The sequence below is a fragment of a genome (assembly GCF_019968985.1).
Source record: "MAG: Porospora cf. gigantea B chromosome Unknown PgB_NODE_366_length_20584_cov_118.365, whole genome shotgun sequence".
NCBI lineage: Eukaryota > Apicomplexa > Conoidasida > Eugregarinorida > Porosporidae > Porospora > Porospora cf. gigantea B.
In genome coordinates, this window is record NW_027178960.1 from 1 (window position 1) to 20,584 (window position 20,584).

The 20,584-nt window shown below is 52.9% G+C and overlaps 12 protein-coding genes across 20 annotated transcripts; 5 read left to right on the forward strand and 7 right to left on the reverse strand.

Annotated features, from left to right (window-relative positions):
- Positions 1 to 74: 74 nt before the first annotated feature.
- Positions 75 to 3,674, forward strand: KVP17_002157 (uncharacterized protein; the record flags this gene model as incomplete). 2 transcript variants are annotated; one of them, XM_068518167.1, is made up of 4 exons in its annotated part: positions 75 to 98; positions 127 to 545; positions 586 to 3,220; positions 3,297 to 3,674. In XM_068518167.1, 4 exons carry the CDS (start codon positions 75 to 77, stop codon positions 3,672 to 3,674), a joined length of 3,456 nt encoding a protein of 1,151 aa, XP_068375006.1. The 2 variants fall into 2 exon arrangements, with proteins under 2 accessions (XP_068375006.1, XP_068375005.1); XM_068518166.1 differs by lacking the exon at positions 75 to 98 and having other exon boundaries at positions 250 to 545.
- A 510-nt stretch (positions 3,675 to 4,184) lies between these two features.
- On the reverse strand, positions 4,185 to 6,487 carry KVP17_002161 (uncharacterized protein; the record flags this gene model as incomplete). The annotated part of the gene is made up of 2 exons (XM_068518173.1): positions 4,185 to 4,710; positions 4,752 to 6,487. 2 exons carry the CDS (start codon positions 6,485 to 6,487, stop codon positions 4,185 to 4,187), a joined length of 2,262 nt encoding a protein of 753 aa, XP_068375012.1.
- A 66-nt stretch (positions 6,488 to 6,553) lies between these two features.
- On the forward strand, positions 6,554 to 7,085 carry KVP17_002155 (uncharacterized protein; the record flags this gene model as incomplete). 2 transcript variants are annotated; one of them, XM_068518163.1, is made up of 2 exons in its annotated part: positions 6,554 to 6,745; positions 6,774 to 7,085. In XM_068518163.1, the coding sequence occupies 2 exons, from the start codon at positions 6,554 to 6,556 to the stop codon at positions 7,083 to 7,085; spliced, it is 504 nt and encodes a 167-aa protein (XP_068375002.1). The 2 variants fall into 2 exon arrangements, with proteins under 2 accessions (XP_068375002.1, XP_068375001.1); XM_068518162.1 differs by having other exon boundaries at positions 6,744 to 7,085.
- A 410-nt stretch (positions 7,086 to 7,495) lies between these two features.
- On the reverse strand, positions 7,496 to 8,326 carry KVP17_002158 (uncharacterized protein; the record flags this gene model as incomplete). Its single annotated transcript, XM_068518168.1, has 1 exon — positions 7,496 to 8,326. The coding sequence occupies one exon, from the start codon at positions 8,324 to 8,326 to the stop codon at positions 7,496 to 7,498; it is 831 nt and encodes a 276-aa protein (XP_068375007.1).
- Positions 8,327 to 8,401: 75 nt separating this feature from the next.
- KVP17_002159 (uncharacterized protein) lies at positions 8,402 to 10,970 on the reverse strand (the record flags this gene model as incomplete). 2 transcript variants are annotated; one of them, XM_068518169.1, is made up of 5 exons in its annotated part: positions 8,402 to 8,542; positions 8,570 to 8,690; positions 8,719 to 10,232; positions 10,261 to 10,717; positions 10,744 to 10,970. In XM_068518169.1, 5 exons carry the CDS (start codon positions 10,968 to 10,970, stop codon positions 8,402 to 8,404), a joined length of 2,460 nt encoding a protein of 819 aa, XP_068375008.1. The 2 variants fall into 2 exon arrangements, with proteins under 2 accessions (XP_068375008.1, XP_068375009.1); XM_068518170.1 differs by lacking the exons at positions 8,402 to 8,542; positions 8,570 to 8,690 and having other exon boundaries at positions 8,715 to 10,232; positions 10,261 to 10,663.
- Positions 10,971 to 11,207: 237 nt separating this feature from the next.
- KVP17_002154 (uncharacterized protein) lies at positions 11,208 to 12,551 on the forward strand (the record flags this gene model as incomplete). Its single annotated transcript, XM_068518161.1, has 1 exon — positions 11,208 to 12,551. The coding sequence occupies one exon, from the start codon at positions 11,208 to 11,210 to the stop codon at positions 12,549 to 12,551; it is 1,344 nt and encodes a 447-aa protein (XP_068375000.1).
- A 37-nt stretch (positions 12,552 to 12,588) lies between these two features.
- On the reverse strand, positions 12,589 to 13,249 carry KVP17_005251 (uncharacterized protein; the record flags this gene model as incomplete). The annotated part of the gene is made up of 2 exons (XM_068515057.1): positions 12,589 to 13,136; positions 13,165 to 13,249. 2 exons carry the CDS (start codon positions 13,247 to 13,249, stop codon positions 12,589 to 12,591), a joined length of 633 nt encoding a protein of 210 aa, XP_068375013.1.
- Positions 13,250 to 13,308: 59 nt separating this feature from the next.
- On the reverse strand, positions 13,309 to 15,684 carry KVP17_002153 (uncharacterized protein; the record flags this gene model as incomplete). Of its 3 annotated transcripts, XM_068518159.1 has the most annotated exons (5): positions 13,309 to 13,409; positions 13,438 to 13,630; positions 13,659 to 14,988; positions 15,056 to 15,278; positions 15,307 to 15,559. In XM_068518159.1, 5 exons carry the CDS (start codon positions 15,557 to 15,559, stop codon positions 13,309 to 13,311), a joined length of 2,100 nt encoding a protein of 699 aa, XP_068374998.1. The 3 variants fall into 3 exon arrangements, with proteins under 3 accessions (XP_068374998.1, XP_068374999.1, XP_068374997.1); XM_068518160.1 differs by lacking the exons at positions 15,056 to 15,278; positions 15,307 to 15,559 and having other exon boundaries at positions 13,400 to 13,630; positions 13,659 to 14,906; XM_068518158.1 differs by lacking the exons at positions 13,309 to 13,409; positions 13,438 to 13,630; positions 13,659 to 14,988 and adding an exon at positions 15,573 to 15,684 and having other exon boundaries at positions 15,272 to 15,540.
- A 13-nt stretch (positions 15,685 to 15,697) lies between these two features.
- KVP17_002152 (uncharacterized protein) lies at positions 15,698 to 17,980 on the forward strand (the record flags this gene model as incomplete). Of its 2 annotated transcripts, XM_068518156.1 has the most annotated exons (3): positions 15,698 to 15,759; positions 15,788 to 15,920; positions 15,950 to 17,980. In XM_068518156.1, the coding sequence occupies 3 exons, from the start codon at positions 15,698 to 15,700 to the stop codon at positions 17,978 to 17,980; spliced, it is 2,226 nt and encodes a 741-aa protein (XP_068374995.1). The 2 variants fall into 2 exon arrangements, with proteins under 2 accessions (XP_068374995.1, XP_068374996.1); XM_068518157.1 differs by lacking the exons at positions 15,698 to 15,759; positions 15,788 to 15,920 and having other exon boundaries at positions 15,992 to 17,980.
- Positions 17,981 to 17,984: 4 nt separating this feature from the next.
- On the reverse strand, positions 17,985 to 18,640 carry KVP17_002151 (uncharacterized protein; the record flags this gene model as incomplete). The annotated part of the gene is made up of 2 exons (XM_068518155.1): positions 17,985 to 18,236; positions 18,266 to 18,640. 2 exons carry the CDS (start codon positions 18,638 to 18,640, stop codon positions 17,985 to 17,987), a joined length of 627 nt encoding a protein of 208 aa, XP_068374994.1.
- Positions 18,641 to 18,673: 33 nt separating this feature from the next.
- KVP17_002160 (uncharacterized protein) lies at positions 18,674 to 19,066 on the reverse strand (the record flags this gene model as incomplete). 2 transcript variants are annotated; one of them, XM_068518172.1, is made up of 1 exon in its annotated part: positions 18,674 to 19,066. In XM_068518172.1, the coding sequence occupies one exon, from the start codon at positions 19,064 to 19,066 to the stop codon at positions 18,674 to 18,676; it is 393 nt and encodes a 130-aa protein (XP_068375011.1). The 2 variants fall into 2 exon arrangements, with proteins under 2 accessions (XP_068375011.1, XP_068375010.1); XM_068518171.1 differs by having other exon boundaries at positions 18,674 to 19,000.
- A 92-nt stretch (positions 19,067 to 19,158) lies between these two features.
- KVP17_002156 (uncharacterized protein) lies at positions 19,159 to 20,584 on the forward strand (the record flags this gene model as incomplete). 2 transcript variants are annotated; one of them, XM_068518165.1, is given in 2 exon segments in its annotated part: positions 19,159 to 20,403; positions 20,409 to 20,417. In XM_068518165.1, coding segments are annotated over 2 exon segments (1,254 nt in total).

The window sequence follows — 20,584 nt, forward strand, 5'->3', positions numbered from 1 at the left end:
AAAAGCAACAGCCCCAGCCCCCGCTATTAATACTAATAGTCTCATAGGACAACTTAAATTTTCGCATTATCAAGATGCTTGGAGCAGACCTTATGAGCGTGAGCAGCAGTGCTGTTTCAGACGCAGGGATACGACTTAATAGTCCAATGGCTCCTTGAGGATCAACTTTGGCTTGAGGTTATCTACGTGGTGGCCGCTCTTCTGTTCTCTTTGTCGATATTCGGCTTCAAGAGCCCAGCAAGTGCTCGCATGGGCAACTTCTTTGGGCTTGTCGGAATGCTAACAGCAATTGCGGGCACCGTCGCGTCGCACTCTGTTTATGGGTACGGCTATATCATCTTCGCCTGCTGTTTCATCGCCTGCGGAGCCCTTGGAGTTTTCCTGGCGGCCAAAGTCAAGATGACATCCATGCCACAGATGGTGGGGATGCTCAACGCCCTAGGTGGCTTAGCTGCGGCTCTTGAGTCGATAGCTCTGTACATGTCACCGTTCGAGCGGTTGCGACAACTCGCAGAAGGCCAGTCGTCACCGTTTCAGATCTACAAGTGGGTTTTGCCATATTTTTGCCATTCTCACACCTTGCAGCTCCGTCTTTTACGTATTGGGTCTACTCATTGGAACGATGACTTTCACCGGCTCCATAGTGGCTTGTCTCAAGCTTGGAGGTAAGATCTCCGGCAATGCTGCTCGCGTTCCAGGTAGATTGTTCTGGAACGTGCTGCTTCTTATCGCAATGATCGCCTGCCCCACCTTCGCTGCCGTCCAGGGGTTGGGGGACAGTCCTGTAGGAATCGCAGTCCTTTGTGGCGGTGCCGCGGCAGCTGCCATTTACGGTGTTCTGATGGTCATTGTCATCGGTGGCGCTGATATGCCCGTGGTCATCGCTCTCCTAAACTCCCTTTCAGGGTGGTCTACGGTTTTCGCTGGCCTCACCTTCTCGAACTCATTGATGATCATCGCTGGAGCTTTTGTAGGAGCCAGCGGCATTGTGTTGTCGATCCTGATGTGTCAAGCTATGAACCGGTCCCTGACTAACGTCCTCATGGGTGGATTCGGTGGTGAGGCGACTGCTCCCGCTACCGAGGAGGAGCGTCTTGACGTACACGTCGCGGATGTTGATATTGTTTCACGATATCTAGCGGGGTCACAGTCGATTGTAATTATTCCTGGCTATGGTATGGCCGTTTCCCGAGCACAGCATGCTGTCGCCACGTTGGCTGACACTCTGCGGGCTTCAGGCCGCTCTTGTCGGTTCGCAGTGCATCCAGTCGCAGGCAGATTGCCTGGCCATATGAATGTGCTGCTGGCCGAAGCTGGTGTCAGTTACGATGTTGTTGACGATCTGGAGGGAGCAAACGGGTCATTCGAGCGCATCGACACCTGCATCGTTATCGGAGCAAATGACACGGTTAACCCTGCTGCTGTCAACGACAAGTCCTGTGCTATCTATGGAATGCCCGTCTTGCAGTGCTGGAAGGCTAAACGCACCGTGGTTATCAAGAGAAGTTTAAACACTGGATATGCTGGGATTGATAACCCTCTCTTCACCTCTCCGGGAACTAGCATGCTGCTCGGCGATGGAAAGGACATCATGGAAAAGCTCATTGAACCCGTCCGAGAACGAGTGTCCACCAAACCGGAAGCTTCCCCGTCGGTGTTCAACTTCATCGCAGCCGAAGAAGAACGAGTGCAGCAGAGATTTGAGCTGGAGAGCAAGCTTAAAGCAGGAGGTGACAACGAGGTTGAGGAAGATGAGACCTCCGAGGAGAGCCATCTCTTCAGAAAATCCAAGCCACAACCAGTCATCATCGGTATTGTCGGCGAAGACAACGACAACCGAGTGGCCATAGTCCCTAAGGACGTCCGCAACATTCTCAAGGCCGCTTTCAACGCACGAATCGTCGTAGAACAGGGAGCCGGTCTGGCTGCTGGTGTGACCGACCGGGACTACGAGGAAGCAGGGGCGCAGACGTTCGAACGACGCAAGGATGTCTATCGCACAAGTGACCTTGTGTTCAAGGTTACCAGTCCGAGTCTACAGGAGTTAGGTTACATGGTCCATGACCTTCAGGACTTTGAGACCACTGAGAGGGTTGTGGAGTTAACGCGAGATGGGAAGATTGTAGAGGCAGCCGTACCACTGGGATGCAAAAAGTCCTTGCTGGTAACGTGTTTTTCTGATCCCTTCCACAACGCCAACCTCATCGACACCGCCGCTTCCAACGGCATCTCCTGGCTGTCTCTGGACATCATGCCTCGAGTGACCGCTGCTCAGGCCATGGACGTCCTCTCCTCGGCTGCGAAGGTCGCTGGGTATCGCGCAGTTCTTGAGGCAGTGCATCGATTTGGTCGTTTGCCTGGCCCTGAGATCACCGCGGCCGGGTCGTACCCTCCTTCCAAGGTGCTCGTAGTAGGAGCTGGCGTCGCGGGACTGCAGGCCATTGGCGACGCGCACAGGCTGGGTGCTGATGTACGAGCGTTCGACGTGCGAAAGGAGTGCGCCGACCAAGTGAAATCTATGGGTGGAAAGTTCCTAGTCTTGGACTTCGATGAGGATGGGGCGGGAGCTGGAGGTTATGCCAACATAATGAGTGAAGAGTTTATCGCGAAGGAGATGCAGTTGTTCAGTCAGCAGGCAGCCGAGTGCGACATTTTCATCCTGACTGCGGCCATCCCTGGCCGTAAAGCCCCAATTCTGCTGAAAGAGGAGCACGTGAAGCTGATGAGGCGGGGGTCGGTGCTTGTAGACCTCGCTGCACCCACAGGTGGCAACTGTGAGATCACACGCCCAGGCGAGAATTACACTACCAGTAACGGGGTACACATGGTCGGGTGTGTGGACTTTGTCAGCACCACAGCAGCACCTATCAGCTCTGAAATGCTTTCGGCCAACATCCTCAATCTGCTACAACACATCACGTCACGAACCAACTCCTTGAAGACCCTTGACGTCACGGATCCCATTCTTCGAACTATTCTTCTCTCCCACGGCAAACTGAACCTGTTCCCGTCCCCTCGGCGTGTGGCCCCTCCGGTTCCCGCTGCCAAGGCGCTCTCGGTGATGCCCTCCTCGTCAAAGAGCATGACTATCATTGAGGCTGTTACGGGATGTGCTAAGATATCGCAGCGGAAATGGATGCTGAACTCCTGTCCGGCGGAGTGGTTGTTGCTGCTATTCATCGCTGCGCTCGCCACGCTCTTAAGTTTCACCGCTCCAATGGTAAGTCGATGGCCTTGTTACCGTTATAACTGCTACGGTTTTATTTCGTTGTATTGGTTTTCTCATTTTTCTGCAGGACTTCGTTGGATTTGTCATGATTCTATTCCTCGGATCTTGGGTTGGGTACCTACTGGTGTGCGGAGTGACATCAGCGCTTCATACGCCGCTGATGTCTCTCACCAATGCGATCTCGGGGGTCGTTATCTTGGCCGCGTTGGTCACGGTTAGTCCCGGCTGGAACGACTTCTACAGTCTCACTCAAGTCTGCTCAACAAACAACGTACCCATTTCAGATGATGACGGCAACCCTCTGGCTGCCTGGTACTGTGAAGAGCGCGGACTGGTCAGCATCATCCTCAATGCACTCGCGATCTGTGCAGCTTCTATGAATGTATTGGGTGGCTTCGCCGTCACCAGTCGCATGCTCAGCATGTTCAAAGCGCTTAAAGCGTAGTTTTCGAATATGTGGTTGTAAATGTACTGAGAAACAAACTGAATTACTCGGTGTTCTGTTTTGAGACGTTTTTCTTACTAACGCATCTGAAAAGAATTCCAGAAGGGTACTCAGATTCATGACTAGGCCACACTTTGTGTAAGATCTGAAACTGAAGCACCCTGCAAATCGTTGCATCGAAAGCTGGACCGAAAAGTGGCCATTGTATCAACATTGACAATAATTCGCCGGCGTTAAATCCCATAACTTATGCGCGTGAGCAGGCATCTTTTATGGGACACTCTGCACAATTCTATGTAAGAAAATAAATGAATAATAATTAAATACTTTTTAGGCCGTGGCGGATGCCGAAACTACTGGATGACTGGGTTGCTGCAGGCGTGGTTGCCTCGAAGGAGTGGGAAAGCCATGGCGACTCCGCTTGGCTTGTGTGGCGTTACGCAGCTAGAGAGAAGGAGAACGCACCTCCACGCAAAAGCTCCAATCGAAAGTGAGACTTCCAACAAAAGTTCACACAAGAGGCACGAGATCGAGATCCTGCGGGTCTAGATCGGCTCTGGCCTGTAGCGTCACGGGTTGCCAACGAGGGAATATGCGTTTGTAGAGCTTCAACATGACGGTGTCGCTGTGCAGCACAGGCCTGTTGAAGTAGCATTTGAGGTTGCCATGAAGCCCTACTGAGTCCTTGATCATTCCACGCTTGCCATGTACCGTCTCCAGCTCCAACGGTTTGAAGAACTGAACATCCTTTGGGTAGTGAAACATATACCTGATCACCGCAAGATTTTTATGGATCTTGAACGGGTACCCAGTCAAAATAATGCGCTTGACGATTATTTTTCGGGGATCGCCCTCCCAAACGTTGCCTCCCGCCATGCACGTTGTAGGGAAAACAGGGTGATCAGTCGACCTCTCTTGGAAAATAAGAACGCTCGCTCCTGGAGCCATAGCAGGACCGAGCCATGAAGCGACTACCCGCTGGCCTATCTGTACCGATTTAGTGTACTTCATCTTGGACGAAATGGCACCTTCGTCTCTGGAGATAATGAGAGACAACCTTCAACAAAGATAACTTACACTGAGTACACTACCGAAATAGGGAGACGCCTGAACCCTGCCTGGAGCCAGACGTCTCGCTTCGAGGCCATCACCTCCTCGTCTCCGAATTCCACTCGCCGCTGTACTCTAGCGTGCATGACAGTGGCTTTACGCTCGTAAGCCATTAGGGATGAGACGCAGACGGTCGAGAGGGCTGACAGGTTAACATGGCCCGCACCTCTGAGTGTCAGGCAGCAGAAATGCCCGGAGGAGGCTACTGCGTCCGCTGCCTGTTGATACATGTTGCGTGCCTTGTTCATGGTCCCACGGAAACTTTCGAACTCGTAGATCCGTGAGTACTCCATCGGAAGCTCTTCATAGGGGTCCCACCTGGACGTACGGAATGAGGTGAGGCCTTTGTACTTGCAAAACCGCTCTGAGGCTCGCATGTCAGTCGGCGTGTCCACTTCATCCTCAAGGTCCATGTCCTCCGCGGCTCTCTCTTCCATTTGAATGGCGACCGGCTGCTCTGGTTCCGCGTCGTCTGTCTGGAGCTCCAATTCTTCCCACTCCTCCTCTGTACCCTCAGGAATGGGTAACACTTCACCGTCCTCCTGCATTGCAATGTACCATGCCTTTTCCGTCTCGCTGGCTCCTTTGGGGACTCTGATGACGGGTCGTGGCGCAGCCTCCGCCTCCTCGAGCTCCTCCTTGGTGGGCCAGGTCTGCTCGCCCAGCTCTGGAGGTTGGAGAGTGGTGGTCATTTGCAAGTACTCCTCATCCTCCCTCAACTCATCAATCAGCTGGGTTTCGCTGTTTTCAAGGGTGGTTGACAGCATATAAAGCCCTTCAGGCTTCCTGGAGTGCATTGGATCATCCAACACTCGAATGGACTCCAAAGCGAAGTCCCCAATGCCGGTCAAATGCACCGGTTGCTCGCACGTGAATCCCAAACCGCGCACGTAGCCAGCGACGTGGAGCAGATTCCCCTCCTGTGCGACTTGCAGGCCGCTGAGGTAAGCGCGAGGCTTTCGCCAAGAGATATCCGTTGGACACTGCGAAATGATGTGTCGGATAAGTTGCTTTGTTTCGCTAGCGGAGCCTGCACGGAAGAGCCGTTTGCCACTGCCGAACTCAGTACTGAAATAGCGCCGAGCGTACTCCATAGACTTGCTCGTTTCCAGCCCCCCTTGACACACCACTCCCACCACGTCAGTGAGTCCTTGCAACTTTAGACAGGAAAGGAGCTCCACGCCGTAAGCGTCCAACAGTGGATTCTCAAGCGATGCAGCGCCGAAGGCCGCGAGGACCACGTCGCAGGTTTTCGCTGCATCCAGGGTTCGGAGAATCGACTCGTGAGGGCAGGCTAGGTCGCACTGTGGAGCGGCGGATATCATCAGTCGTGGCTTTCCCGGCCCACCCCACGACGCGACCTTGGCGCCGACAACCCGCTCTCCTAATCTCTCGGCCCCAAGATCCGTCTCGTGAATCACCGTGAGCAATTGTCTGAGCAGACATTCAAGATCTACGTGCACGTTGAAGCCAACAAGCAACACCGACCTAGGTGGCGGCGCCGGGGCCTTGGAGCCCAGCTTTCGACGAGCGCTCGCCTGCTCCTGCTTCAGTTTCCGTCGTTGTAGAAGCCCCTGCATTCGAGCGAGACGAGCCTCCTCCTTTCCGATGTCTTTTAAGGGTGCACTCTTGGGTTGCTTTACGCGGTGTGCTTTGCGGTATGCCACGCTCTTCTTGTTCTGTTTGTGAGCCTGCCGTGCCATAGGAATTCGACAAATTCCAATGATCAAAGGAGTCTTCGTGGTGAATACTCAGTGAGGTCCGGGCTTATGCCTCACAGAGACGGCCGTCGAATCGCAGCCCGGTGGCTGACGTCGGACCCCGTCTTCGGCGTTTTCGAGAAACAGCGAGTCATTGAGGAGGATGCTGTCGCAAGGGCGCAAGCCTCAGGCGTCTCTAAGACTGATGTGGACATCTCAGTCGTGCAGAATTTGAGTTTGCTGTCAAAGATCTACTCGGATGTGGGGGTGTTGGGAAGTCGAGACGCAGTGTATCCTTGCCCTCGTGGTGACTGAAGACGAGAACGAGTTGTTTATGACAGAGGTTGTGGAATCGATGGCTGCCTGCCTCGATAGCGTGTGCCTCGGCAACGTTAACAGCACATCCTTGTTTGACAACCTGAATCAGGTGTTCCTGATGTTAGACGAGATATTCGATGACGGGCATGTCTTCGAGACTGAAAGTGAAGCCTTGAGCCATCGAGTCACACATTCAACTCCCCACAAGGAGGAGGCTCAGACGTTTAACTCTGCGCTGTTTACTGCTCGGGACAGTTTGATTCGCTCTCTCATGTCTGGGTGATGGATGGTGGTTCTGCCAGGCATCCAGTTCTGAAAATCCACACGGATTCATCACTGAGTAAAACTGAACAGTGGATGTGGGTTAAAAATCGTGCGTATCTTCTTGATGAACGACACCAGGTTGTTTCAGGTGCTGAGGCTGGTGAGGGAGCACCAACGGCACACCATGCGGGAACTTCAAAAAGCCAAGCGAGGCAACAAGATTATGGAGAGGAAGCTAGATTGCCTCGGACGCTTGGATGATGTTCGGACCGCCCTGAGGTCCCTTAGCGAGGATGTCGCGCGCCTTGTGGACCGTATAGCAACCATAGAGAGGCATCAAGCGCTGGGGAGACATCGCCTGCGTAACCTGCATAGACGGGTCATAGTGCTGACCTCCAAAGTGCAATGTCGAATCGAGACCCAGCCCCGTCAATGAAATCCAAACACACTACTCAACTCCACCAGCAGGTTCAGCTTCGTCATCCCGCAGTCTTGCTTGGAGCACTGACAGCACGCTTCGGTGGCCTCGTTAGAGTCGCCGACGGTGGTCGTCGTGGGTGGAGTGATGATGGGCGTCATGGCGGAACGGAGACTGTCTTGGTGCTTTTTCAACCGGTCAGCTTTGGCGTTGCCCAGCACTTCGGTCGCGAAATCCAGAGAGGTATTGCTGAGTGTAAAGGGCGGGAGCCATTGAACATGAGGCCGTCGTCCTACAGTGGAACGGATGTAGTGACGGTACTTCTTGATGAATTGGGGCACGCTAAGCCGCGACTGTACGTACAAATCCAGCCAGAAGAGAAGGTACAGAAGTTGCGTGTCCTTGTCATCCCCACGGAACTCGTGGATCTGAATCCCATTGTCGGGTTGGAAGCAGAAAGATTCTTGCAGGTTGTCCACGATCAGACATTTATGGAGAGGGCGCCCTACTAATTTCAGATCCTTTACGCGGCTACAGCAAGAGCCGTTTTGAATCTGTTGGGTATGCTGCCGGTACAGTTTCATGTCAATAAGCTTGTCCGGCAACAGAGCGAGGACTCCATTGGCGTACGTCTCCTCCGCCGCAGTGAATATTGCCAGCTCGAAGCCCAGTCTTTTGATGTGTTGGATGAAAGAGTGAACACCAGGCCGTAGCCAGGTCCCCTCGAACTTGTTGAGGAACGAAAACCTGCTGTGGAGCAGTGTTTCGTCGATGTCCAGTATTAACGTTGTCCCGTGTCGCACATCACTCATCTGAATACTAGGAAAGTCCAGAGCAACCATGTCGAAATGTCAAAGGCGAACGTCGAATGTGTGCCACCGACAAGCAAAGTCACTCAAGTTGCTAACTCACACACATCACGCCTTCAGCATATCAACCAGCCCTCTCAGAGCTGATTTGGCGTTAGCCAACTGCGTTCCCGAGAAGGTCATAGAGTTCACGAGGTGCAGTAGGTCGGTAACGCGAGCCGTATACAGACCCAAGGTGGCGCGATCGAGCTGGTGTGAAAACGAATCCCCTCTCACCTCTATCTGGCGGCGACGAATCGCCTCTGTCAGTCCGTAGGCGTAAGAGTGGATAGCTCTGAGAATCAGAGGCTGCTGCTGTCTGGGAACACCTTCAGCACTTCCCGATGTGGGCAGAAGGCTGAGTCATTTCCCACTTGAACACTCACCACTGTTCCTCAAACATGTGAATGGCCTGTACGAATCTGTTGGTCACAACCAGCTCGACGGCCGTATGAAGATTACGGCAGACGTGAAGCTCGTGCCAGGTGTCAGCGGGCAGGCTGATTCGGTGATTGTCCGATACCTTGCGTGCATTGCTCAGCACGTCGTAGTACCCGAGCAACGCTTGCTGGTTGGGTGATGGTGAAGCGTAGGAAGCAAAAACGGCCTCATCGCAGAGGCCCTTCACTAAAGTTTCCGCGGCCTCGCCCAAGTCACCGCCAGCCATGTAAGCTAGGACCGCGTCAGGGTATCTGCCTTGACTCAGGTAGCGAGCACCCAACGTGAGGTAGATCACCCGGATGCTACTTTCATAGTCAGAGTTGTCAGCGCCCTGCACCAAGCACTCATAGCACTCCTTCTGGTAGAAGACGAAGTTGTCATCGACACTGACCAGCAGGTTTATCAAGCTCTCTTGTTCATCCATGCGACCGTCAGCGATCATGTCCTTCAGGACTTCAATTCGCAAACTCCACGGTAGCAGGCCCAAGAGGTACATTTGGAACCTAACCGAATACTCTGCCTCGAGGAGCACCTGCAGCACGTCTACGAAGTTGAGATGCGATGGCGTCTTGCATATGATATCCAGCGCAGTGGGAGACTGGGCGCCGGTCATCCGGATAAGCCCGAAAGACGCCATATACGACATGAAATGCGCCTGAATCCGCCGAAGAGCGGGGAACCGGTGGATATGCAATAACGCCTCCCAAGGCATCATCGCCAACAGACAGCAGGTGGCGTATTCGAGCGGGTCCTGCCCCCCACTAAAGTGCTCGAAGCCAACGTCAGTCAGCCGACGCTGCAGATCCACCAATGTAGGCATCTGGGGCCAGGACGCCAGGTCCGTAAGTGCCGCACGGTGCAAGTAGGTCCAGACGAAATCGTCTGTCGAGCAGTGAAAAAAGCAGTTGTCGGCAACCCAAACCTCCGAATCGGCGTTCACCAGCGGAAGCAGCATGCGGACGACGTCGGACTGCAAAATCAGAGGCCGGCCTGAAGGGTCCTCACGCTTCAGGAGCAAGCTTTGTAGTCGTTGCAAATCTTCTGCGGGATTCAGGTCGAAACCAGCAAAATGAACACTCGACCCGGGAGGGATTATGGCGTCCTTCAGCAAATCAGGATCCAAAGTCGTACAATAGAGACGAGAGGCCAACAGATTCGTTAGTTCTCGGAAGCCTACAATCGGCTTCGGAATTTCTTCTAAGCTCACTCCGGGTTCGGATAGTGACAGGCAGGTCTTGTCAGGACCCAAAGACCAAACGCCAAGTTCCAACAAAACATCCTGAAATCCACATCTGAAAGCTTTCCAGGTTAGGATGGCCAAAACGTCCAAGGCATGAGTTGAGCTTGGGAGGGAGGTATACAGATGCTCGAGGATGTAGTCGATCTTTGAGGGGGCCGGAAGGTTGCCCAGGGGCGTCATCTGCCGGTGAGGCATCACAGCGCTCTCTACGACGTGAATCTGCATTACTGCCCCTCTCTCCCCTCACATGCATAGTCTCCAGCCGTCGAAGCGCATTGCAAAGGAAGTGCCGTGCGGCAGCAGCTGGTGACATAGAGGCCTTAGGTAATCGGCCCGCGACTTCGAAGACGGTATCCCAGAAGAACTCCACATCTCCCTCGCCCCCTTCACTCATCCGGTCAAGAACTCCGCGACTGGAAAATTCCTTCACTGAACCCAGAAAACGCTCAGTATCGACGGCGCTGCTGGTGATGGCCTCGGGGCCCCGCTCCTGTAGGACCCTGAGCATGTCAATCACTAGAAGCTCCTCGCTGTATAGCGGGTCAATTCCGGTGTCCTTAACACAACTAAAGCCACCTCTAACGGCATTCTCGGAGCCAGTTTGTTGCTCAAAGTTCCACAGGATTTCCTCGTCCTTCTCATCCTGGAATCTGAACTGAGAGAAGGACGCTTCAATTACGAAATCTATTACGCTGCTGAACAGGCTGTGTGCTCCCCTCCCCACACTCACTGTGACCCCCGGCGCTGTGCCGTTATGGGCTCCATGGCAAGAAGTGGTTCATGGGCTTCTTCCTCCCTCGAGAGCAGGGATTTTATCTTCTCGTCAAGGTTCTGCAGCTCAACAGTGTCTCCCTCGGCAATTCCGCCAATCTGAAGATCGCTCTTAGTCTGTTGCCAACGCTTGGATCCCAGTGAAGCCAGCTCCGTCAAACCTCTCACAGGAGCTACAGTCGACATGGAAATGGGCCTTTTTGCTGAGAGAAGCACTTCAGTTGTCTCGTCACCACTGTTGGGACAATGGAGTGTCAGAGGGAGTGTCGTCCCAACAACGCGAAAGTGATTCAAATCCGCGGCCTGAGGTGTCCATTCCAACATCGCCCCACCTGATAGGGAGATGTAGTCGACGTTTATCTGACACAATCCCTCTTCTCCTCCGCTGTGGGGGACTTGACTGAAACCAATTTTTAGATTTCTATGCGCGTCCTCCTTGTTGGTTCATTATACGTAGCGTTGTCCCAAAGAGATGATGTCAATGTGGAAGCTGAGGAGAGCCTTGAACTTCTCGAAACGTTACGGTACCAATTTGAAATGAATGCATACGTTAGAGGTGCAATCGACCCACCTGGTTGGCGCGAAATGGACAACAACGACAACTATATACCAGAAAGTACTGACGAAACAATTGGCGGAAGCGTCGAGCGCTCGACTCTGCACCATTTGTGCCCGAAGGAGCCGATCCAACGTAAACTGATGCTGGTTCTGCTCTTCACTCGATTAGACGACAGCGAGAGTCGAGACTGGATCCGGAAGTACATGCAGTCCTTCCGATCGGATTTCGATGTGCTGTTCCCGGTGGGGACTCCCGACTCAGACCATGCTTTCGATCGCCTACCTGAGGAAGAGCCTCAATGGGACTGGATCTTATGGCGAAACGACAATCAACATAATCGGCTAAGACGCCTTTACTTGGAGAATAAAAGACACCACGACATCCTCTTGAGCTCAGACTACAAGGATGAGTACTGCAATCTCGGGGAGAAGATGGAGGTTTCGATGCGAGAAGCTTCAAGGGCTTGTCATCGACAGTACCTTTTCATCGCTAAGTCTGACATCGACGCCCCTGTAAACTACCACTTCATGCCTCGCTTAATCCGTCACATCATGCGCAGTGGAGTGGCAGAGGACAACGTTTTTGGCGCCATCTGGAGGCAGGCCCCTATAATCAGAGGCACCTCGCACAAGAACGCTGAGGAAACTCATCTGCCAATGGACCACTACCACTCCTACCCCTCAGGGGTACTATATTTCGCGTCACCGTCTACATGGATCAAGATGACATTTCACTCGAATCCCTACGGGAAGATCCGCAATGACGACGTTCTCGTCGGAATGCTGGCACACCAGGCTGGTGCCGGGATGCAGCACGTCCTGGAAATCGACGTCGCGGACCTTCACGAAGATCACCCAGTCCTTGAGACTGGGCTCAGATGCGATAAGCATCTGGTGTTCCACAACTATAGGGACCCGACTTTCGAAGGTAGCAAGCGATACTACGAGCTCTACGACTATCTTTGTAAGGCAGAGAATCGGGATAAAACGTTTTCAAAGGCGGATCCTGTAGTGTCACGAACGATTATGACTGGCGAAGAGTTCATGAAGAGAATGTATCACGCGGAGATGGACCGCCAAACGAAGATACAAAGGTCGGCAATGCCCACAGCTGAGCCGTCTCGGGTACCGTCAAATCGCGAACAACACGCAATGAGAATATCTCCCCGCAGGAGAAGAGAAAAGGACATAAAGGCGTTGGAAAGGTGATACAAGAAGCAAGTAACTTCTTGTTTTGGTGGTTGGGCTAATAACTGTGGCAATAACCTATAAACAGGCCAGCGATGACGATCAGCAACCTATCAGCCGGAGGACCTGCCTTAAAGAATGTCAGCATCAAGTTGTTTTCGTTCCTTTGCAACTTCCCCGGAACACCCAGAAACCCTGAACCTAACCTCTTCAGTTGGCAAACAGACTTTGACTGACCAGGTTGAATGACGTCGTAGACCACGGCACGTTGGCTAGCCGAGAAGCTTAGCAACCAGCCCCACATGCCTTGCTGCAGCTTCTTCCCTCTGATGTCGAACCGATGCTCTCCCTTTCGGCCGAAGATCCGATACAACCCCACGCTGTGACTGGCAGTCACGTAGCCTAAGTAGTCCTCCCCAGTTGACGTGAGCAGAACCACGTGCCAACTGGGGAGGTGAAACCCGTGTTCTTTGAGGATGTGCGCGAATGCTGTGTCCTCTGTCGGTAGCTGCACCTGGATCCGTATCTCCCTCTGACGAAACGGTAGACCTCTCTCGCCAAAACTAGTCTCACTGATGAAGCGGGCCAGAGGCTTCGTTTTGGCCACTGATTCGTTGAAGCGTTGAGCACTCACTCAGAGTGTTGTTAAGTACCAGAAGTTCGTTTGAGTTGGAGATAGCAGAGGTCCACCCTGCGTGCAACGTATCAAAGATCCACATGAAATTTAGGTATTGGCACATGTCAAAAGCACTCCGAGGTCAGATATGGACTCTCGGTCTCATAGACTATGCGGAGTGAACAAGAAACCCGGCGAAGTGAAGAAGCCCTGTGTATGGAAATGCTTCACGTAGTCATTTAGCGAGATGTATTTAGGATGTGCTGGGTGGAGGTTCCCTCGAAAACTCACCTATCCCGTCGACGTCGTCGTCTCGTTCCGAGCACCTTTTAACAATCTCGTGAAAGAGTGCCTTGACTTCGTACCGGCGCAGAGCCAAACAGCGAACGCTGGACGCGAAGATGTGGTAGCCGAGTTTGCCTATGACGTGGAGGGAGAAGATAACGACGTGTACGACGTTCAAGTACAGAATGCTGGTGACGAGCTGGGTGCATTTCAGTGGAAGAACTCACCTTTAGCACGAATGTCATTACGATCTCCCAAACCGCCGTGGTGGCGAAAAGGTCGTTAAGTCGTACACTCTTTATCATGTTGGGTCCCATGATCAGCGAGTGAATTGAGGAAGGCGCCACGCCAAGGCGGCAGTTGATGAATAGCGTCGCCGCCGCCGTGGAGACTCGACCTGCCTCGTCCGCGATGTCCTGTGTCCCCGTGGGTTCAGCGAAGCCAGGAGCGCTGGGAAGCGCGTCCTCCATGCCAGTGCGGATGACCGAGTAGTACATAAAGTCCTTTCCAAGGACGCCGTGATGTGCAGGCACTAGTGACATGAGTAGCGTCATGCAGTCGCGCAGGGCAAAAAAACAGAAGAACAACTGCTCAACATTGATATCACCAGAGGAAAGTCCAGGGATAGCAAAAAAATCTGGTTGATATGAGGATAAGATATATGAAGAGGCTGTCCTACGAGTCTCTCGGAAAGTCGTGAGCGTTAGCCAGTACGACAGAAGTCTCACGCCGGCGAATAATACCAAGCACACGACATCCAGCATTGGGCAGAATCCAACCCAGCAAAAGAAAGTTAGTAGCATTGTGGCTCCCACCAGACTGAACGCAATGATGTAATCAGTCGGAAGAGGATTGGACAGCCAGTCCAAGGGGTCCTGCAGGCCATCAACTTTCAGAAAGGTGAGAAACACTAGAGTGATGCGCACGCCGAGCCAGATGAAGTAAGGAACCACAACTCGAAATTGTTGCCAATATTCCAGGCAGAATGTCGAGTCCAGGTATGTAGCCAGCGACATCCGCGTTGGGAAAAGTGATAGTTGGCCTGCTTTTCGCAGGATACCCGAAGCTCGAAACGCCACCACAGGCAGCTCCCTAACGGACTTCACGTCATTCACCAGACTCTGAAGCTGCTTGGATTTCATTTGCTTGCGCGTGGCGAAGTCGTCTTCACTATTAAATTGGTCCCTGGTGGCGGGTGTAGGTTCCGGAATCTCAGCCGGAAGCGTGGTCCGGTCCGAGGGCCCTTCTGAACTTTGTATATCCTGGGCCATAGGCTGCTTTCGGAAGGAGGAAGATTCTCGCACAGGTTTGAACGTCGTCTCTGACGAGGCAAGCTTATCGCGTTCCTTTTCCAGCAACCGACATCTGTGTAGCGACGTACTCGCGTAAAGCGAGGAGCAGATGTTCTTCATCACCATTGGGGACAGAGCAAGCGTTTTCGGAGTTCGAAGCCAGACCACAGCTCTGACTGTCATGAGGGGAATATCCACGAAGAAAAGTGAGACGAGCGATACGTGCTTACTGGTTAACAGCACATCATTTTCGCTGCTGTCCTTTCTGGAACCAAACGTGAGACAAGAAACAATTTAAAATTAAAAGATAGAATATAAAGAGGAATGCGTACTTCCGTGAGTGAGACGTGGGAAAAGAAAAGGCGTGAAGTATTAGCGCTGCGCAAGAAACGCCAACGATGACCACATCGATGGCCTTATCTGGCGGAGTGTAAACCGGAGACCACGTTCGGAAGTAGAAGAAGAATGCGATATCAAAAAGATCTGCAGCCACTCGGAACGTGAGATCGGAATGGATGAGAGACTCCAGGCACACAAGACTTGACCCGTCAACACCTGGTTGTACAGCAACGATGGGACTTACTGTAGAGGTGTAGCGCTGACCGTAGCATCAATATCCCGTAGATAGGAGTCGTCAGAAACAGCGCTACGTTCCATTCACCGAACACCTTGCCGTTAGGGACTGTTAGCACAATGAGCTTGATGACTAGCGTGAAGCAGTGAAGCATCCACATCAGACTGCTCCGGGCCGCGGAGCTTCTAGCCGATATTGTGGTGAAGAGGAACAGAAAAAGGAGTCCGTCAATGACGATTACAGCTGGGAAAACTTGAAACATTATCTTTCCATACCTATGCCGAAATTCTTATTGGCATTGAAGATCACTATGTCTATCATGTAGCCCTGGAACACCAGAAGACAGGCAACCGCCGTCCAGCTGATAACGCCGAAAAGCTTGCCCATCGAAATCGATAATATGGACAGGCTAGTTGGTCGACCCAAGTCGAAGGGCGACCCTGCCAAAAAGTCTGTTCATCAGTGAGTCTCGAGACATAGCGTCATGCAGGCCAGCAGAAAGACAGCGACCATCACCGGTATTTGAGGGAAAATTGTTGAAGTGGACGAACTATTATGGCACGTGGAAGGAACGACTATTTACTCTCGAGGCTGGAGTTCTCAAGTACTGGGACGGAGACAAGGTGGGCAGCTTCCTTTTTTTAGCACACAGGTCAAGGAGACCTTCTCCATAAAGGACGCCCAATTCGTTCCAATGAAGTTCGACGATAACCGTTTTGACATTGCATTCCTGGATGGTCGAGTGCTGTACCTAAAAACGCTTGAGGAATCCGGTATCGCCGCCTCAAGGTTCGAATGGAAGCAGAAATTCGCCAAGGCCCAACAGGTCTTTGCGATGTTGGAGTCGTCCGTACGGCATGAAACCAGAGACATGGTGGAAACCGAAGAGGAGGTGCTGAGCCTTGAACGCCTGCGAGACCATTGTCACATCACGAAGGAACAGAGTTTACGGTATCTGAAAGACATCGGAGCATTGCAGTCCAAAATGATCCAGGTTGCCGCCAGTTGCAACGACCAGCGCTTTCGCGACGTCATCAAGCAGCTGTGTATTGAAATCGTTCACAAGATCGAGGGCGAGGTTACTCTCTTGAACCGTTCCGTGCGGATCACAGAAACCATCGTCAGCGAGGAGCTTGTACAGCGTAGAAAGATGGAAGCGAGCCTTCGGCAGTTAGCTAAGGAGCATTACACGCTTCGACAGCACATGAACAAGCTGAAGGAGACGGTACGAGCTGACTCCGGACTTCATGAGCTGGACGACGTTAAGGAGAAGGTCCAGAGAGTAATGAGTTCTCTTCAAAGAGAGGAAACCCATGCTCGCCACGAGCCTGAATCCATGTCGGAAGACGACTTCTTCGACGCTCTCAGCGACGAATCATCCGAACCTGAGGTGGCAGACAAAGAAAAACCTGAGGGGCTGGGTACGCCTGTTATTTCTAGGCGCACACGACTACCAAAGCCTCGCACGGAGATGAAGGTTTCGCTCTGGAGCATCCTCAAGGATTGTATCGGACGAGACCTCTCGAGGGTGGCATTGCCGGTATATTTCAACGAACCAACAAGCTTCCTTCAGCGGCTTTCAGAGGATTTCCAATATGCCGATCTCCTGGATGAGGCGGCAGCGCAAAGCAACTCACTGCAACGGCTCGTCCATGTCGTTGCGTTCTCGATTTCGCCTTACGAAAGCGCTGCGGGACGGACGTTCAAGCCGTTTAACCCTCTCTTGGGTGAAACCTACGAGATGACTCACAGAGGATTCAAGTTCATCGCCGAGCAAGTTGGCCATCACCCACCAAAGACGGCTTATCACGCGCACAACGAGAACTTCGAGGTTGAGGGCGATCTGGTGGTGAACAACTCCTTCAGCGGCAAGTCCATTCAAGTCAACATGCCCGGCACATACCACATACGGCTGCCCAAGACGAAGGATCATTTCACCCTGAGCCGCATGAAACTCTCGATCAACAATGTTATCTTCGGAAAGCTGACACTGGAGATCTATGGAAGCGTGATGGTGACTAACCAGACCACTGGAGAGTTTGCCTACGTAGAGTACATGCGTCGAGGTTGGTGGGACTACAACGAGCCCAACGAGGTGAAGGCGCTCATCTACAACGCCAAGGCGCAGCCGTGTTTCCTAGTTTATGGCAACTGGACCCGAGAGTTGCACTGCGAGACTATTATCGGAGCGGACATTGCTGGAGTGAGTGCTCCGCTGACTGCGCCGGCGGAGAGGCGAGACTTGGCAGGTTGGGTGGTAGACTGGGCAGCGGTCAAAACTGATCCTGCTTCCCGCGTTCTGCTTTGGAGATGCCTTCCCCGCCCTCCATGGAGCTCTCATTATTACTCCTTCGGCTATATGACGATGCAGCTTAACGAGCTGAGCGTGGAATATTCGCCGGAGCTCGGAGCTGTGGTAGCGCCAACTGATTCGCGTTTCAGACCAGATCAGCGCCTGCTGGAGGACGGCGAGCCGCTGTCATCAAACGCGGAGAAGAGACGCTTGGAGGACAGACAGAGGGAGGCGGCTCGCTCACGACCTCGCGGAGAATGTGATCACCGACCACGCTGGTTCCGTAAAACCCGGGATGACTTTTTTGGCGGGGAGGCATTTAAGTTCACGCACGAGTACTGGATTGCGAAGGCAAATGGCTCCATGGAGGGTTGCATGGACATCTTCTGACTCGTTATACAACCTTTGCTCTTTTAAAGAAAGACAGAAGATAACGGGAGCCGTACAAAACACCTCCGGTGACAGCTGCCGTAACGAATATGTTCGAGAGCAGAATAGTCTTCCGCAATCCGCTGATGACCTGATGCATGCCCTTGTCACTGGAACGCTGGTAGTACTCGTAGGTCACAATTCGTTCGATGTGGTTCTGGCTCTTGAGGAGATTGGTATTGATGTTCTTCATTGTGGACCCCTTTGCAATGTTTTCCTGATAAGCGAACCCGCCCCTGAACTTACCGGTTGGGAAATAGCCGAGTCCGGAAAATCAACATGCATGTTCCACTTAACACTGGAGCTCCCCATCCAGTGGGAGTTTCGGCAGCTCGCGCAGATCCAATACGCTCCTGGTTCGTCGCCGACTACGGCCAGGGAACCCTTAGGCTCCGTGGGCACTACAGACCTCAGAGCCACGACCACTCCTTGAGGTGAGCGTATCGCGATTTGGCAGTCAATGCCGGTCGAGTCGACGTCGGTGCTGTAGGCCACAACCAAGGGAGTTTTGACTCCCAACGTTTCGGAGAAGCACTTCTCTGCGCCCTCCTGCAGGTAGAAGTAGGGGTTGCCAGACTTAGCAGCCAGAGCAAGGCCCCCCAGTAGTGTTACCGAACGCATCAATTTCTGAATTCCACACACGTTGACAAACAATCAGAAATCCATCGACTGAGCGAAGCTCCTTGCTCCTAAGTCCACGCCAGGCTGCACGTCTGGGAATTCCGGCTCATCGTTAATCAGCGCCAGTCCCGTGTCTGGCCGGCTGGGACGGTCACACAGATGTTCGGTAATTACCTCTGCGAGATCGCAGAGGCCGAAGAACTCGGCCTCGTCTCTAAGGTCCATAAGCATTGTTAGGTCAGAGGTAGAGTGCAAATTTGTCCACCCTTTTTGCATGTGGTTGAGAATTCTATGGAAGAGGGCAGGGTCCCGGCTGATAAGAAGCTCCTCTGGGTCTCCTGTGTGATTGAGGTGCGACATTAGGCGTGAAGCGGTGTGGTCGTCAACATGAAACTCGGTTCCTCTAACGTTTAATCTGGTCACCATTTTTTCCTTTGGTTTTTTCACTTCATGCTTGAAATACCTGGGTGTGGGGCGCTGGTCCTCATCGACTTCATAAATTCAACATTCATTTTTTAATGCGCATTCCTTGCCTTCTAGCTGCAGTCGTCGCTGCCACTCGCGTGACCGATCCTCAAGAAGTCGGCGAGTTGCTTGAGCGGTGGATGAGCACTGCTCATCCTCCTTTTGTCGTAGGCGTGAATAATGTCACCACCGGCTCGGCTGAGAAACGGGCTGAGTTGAATTCAATACTCGCGCTCCATGGTATTAAGGTAGAGGTTTATGGTGCTTCACGGATGGCTATCGTGGAGGTGGACGAGAATGTTGACAGGTCCCAAGTACAAGAGGCCATGGAGAAGCTCCTCGGAGAGAGGCTCGTGCGGTGGATCGAATTGGATGACGACGAGCAAGTCGAACCCATAGAAGAGCTTCCACGACGAAGCATTCGGTCGTATTTCACTAGGACTGGGGACGAACTAAGCCAGTGGTATGTGAAGAATATGAAGCTCACCGATGCGTGGAAGATCACCAAGGGTGCCGGCGCGAAGGTGATGATAGTAGAGGAAGGTTTCCTTGTCGATCACCCTGATCTGCGTGACTCGCTCTGGAAGAATCCCCACGAATCTATGTGGGGCGACAACGACAACAACGGCTATGTTGGGGATATCCACGGCATCAACACTGCAAACTCAACTGGCGACCTTGGAGGTGCCTTGATGTCACATGGTACAGGCGTTACTGGCTGTGCTGTGGGTAGCCTAAACGGTGAGGGCAGCGTGGGATCGGCTCCGGAGGCCGAAGCTGTCCTGTGCCGTTTTCGCGCCACTAGGTCTATTTCAGACCTCCCTAGATGTTTGGATTACGCTGTTACCCGTGGCGTAAAGATAATGAACCTGAGCTTTAGTTACGGCTCGTCTATGGGGTATTGGTGGAGAGACTTTCTTGACGAGCTAGATGAGAAGGGTGTGCTGCTCGTTACTTCTGCAGGCAACTCTGGCGTGAACATCTTGGACAAGAACAATATCTTCCCAGAACCACAGGCTGTCCCCCATCCAGCGATGATAGCTGTCGCGATGCACGGTAACGGTGACAAGTTGGCTGCGAAGTCCAACTTCAGCGCGGATCTCGTGTCCATTTCGGCACCAGGCGACACGGTATTGGCTCCGTGGCTCACCTCTAGCAACGAGCCGATGTGGGGGCACTTGCTAGGCACATCGTTCTCCTCGCCGTTTACTGCAGGATGCGGAGCGCTCGCCCTGTCGGCGAACCCCTCCCTCAGCCACCGGGACCTGAAAACTCTAATGGAGTCCACAGCTAGGAAGGTGAGCTCGTTTAATGGCAAGGTGACTTTCGGTGCACTTGACTGCCACGCGATGGTCGAAAAAGCACTTACTATGACTCCCACCTCACCTCCAACTCCTCCCACCTCACCTCCAACCCCTCCCACCTTGCCTCCGACTCCTCCCACCTTGCCTCCAACCCCTCCCACCTCACCTCCAACCC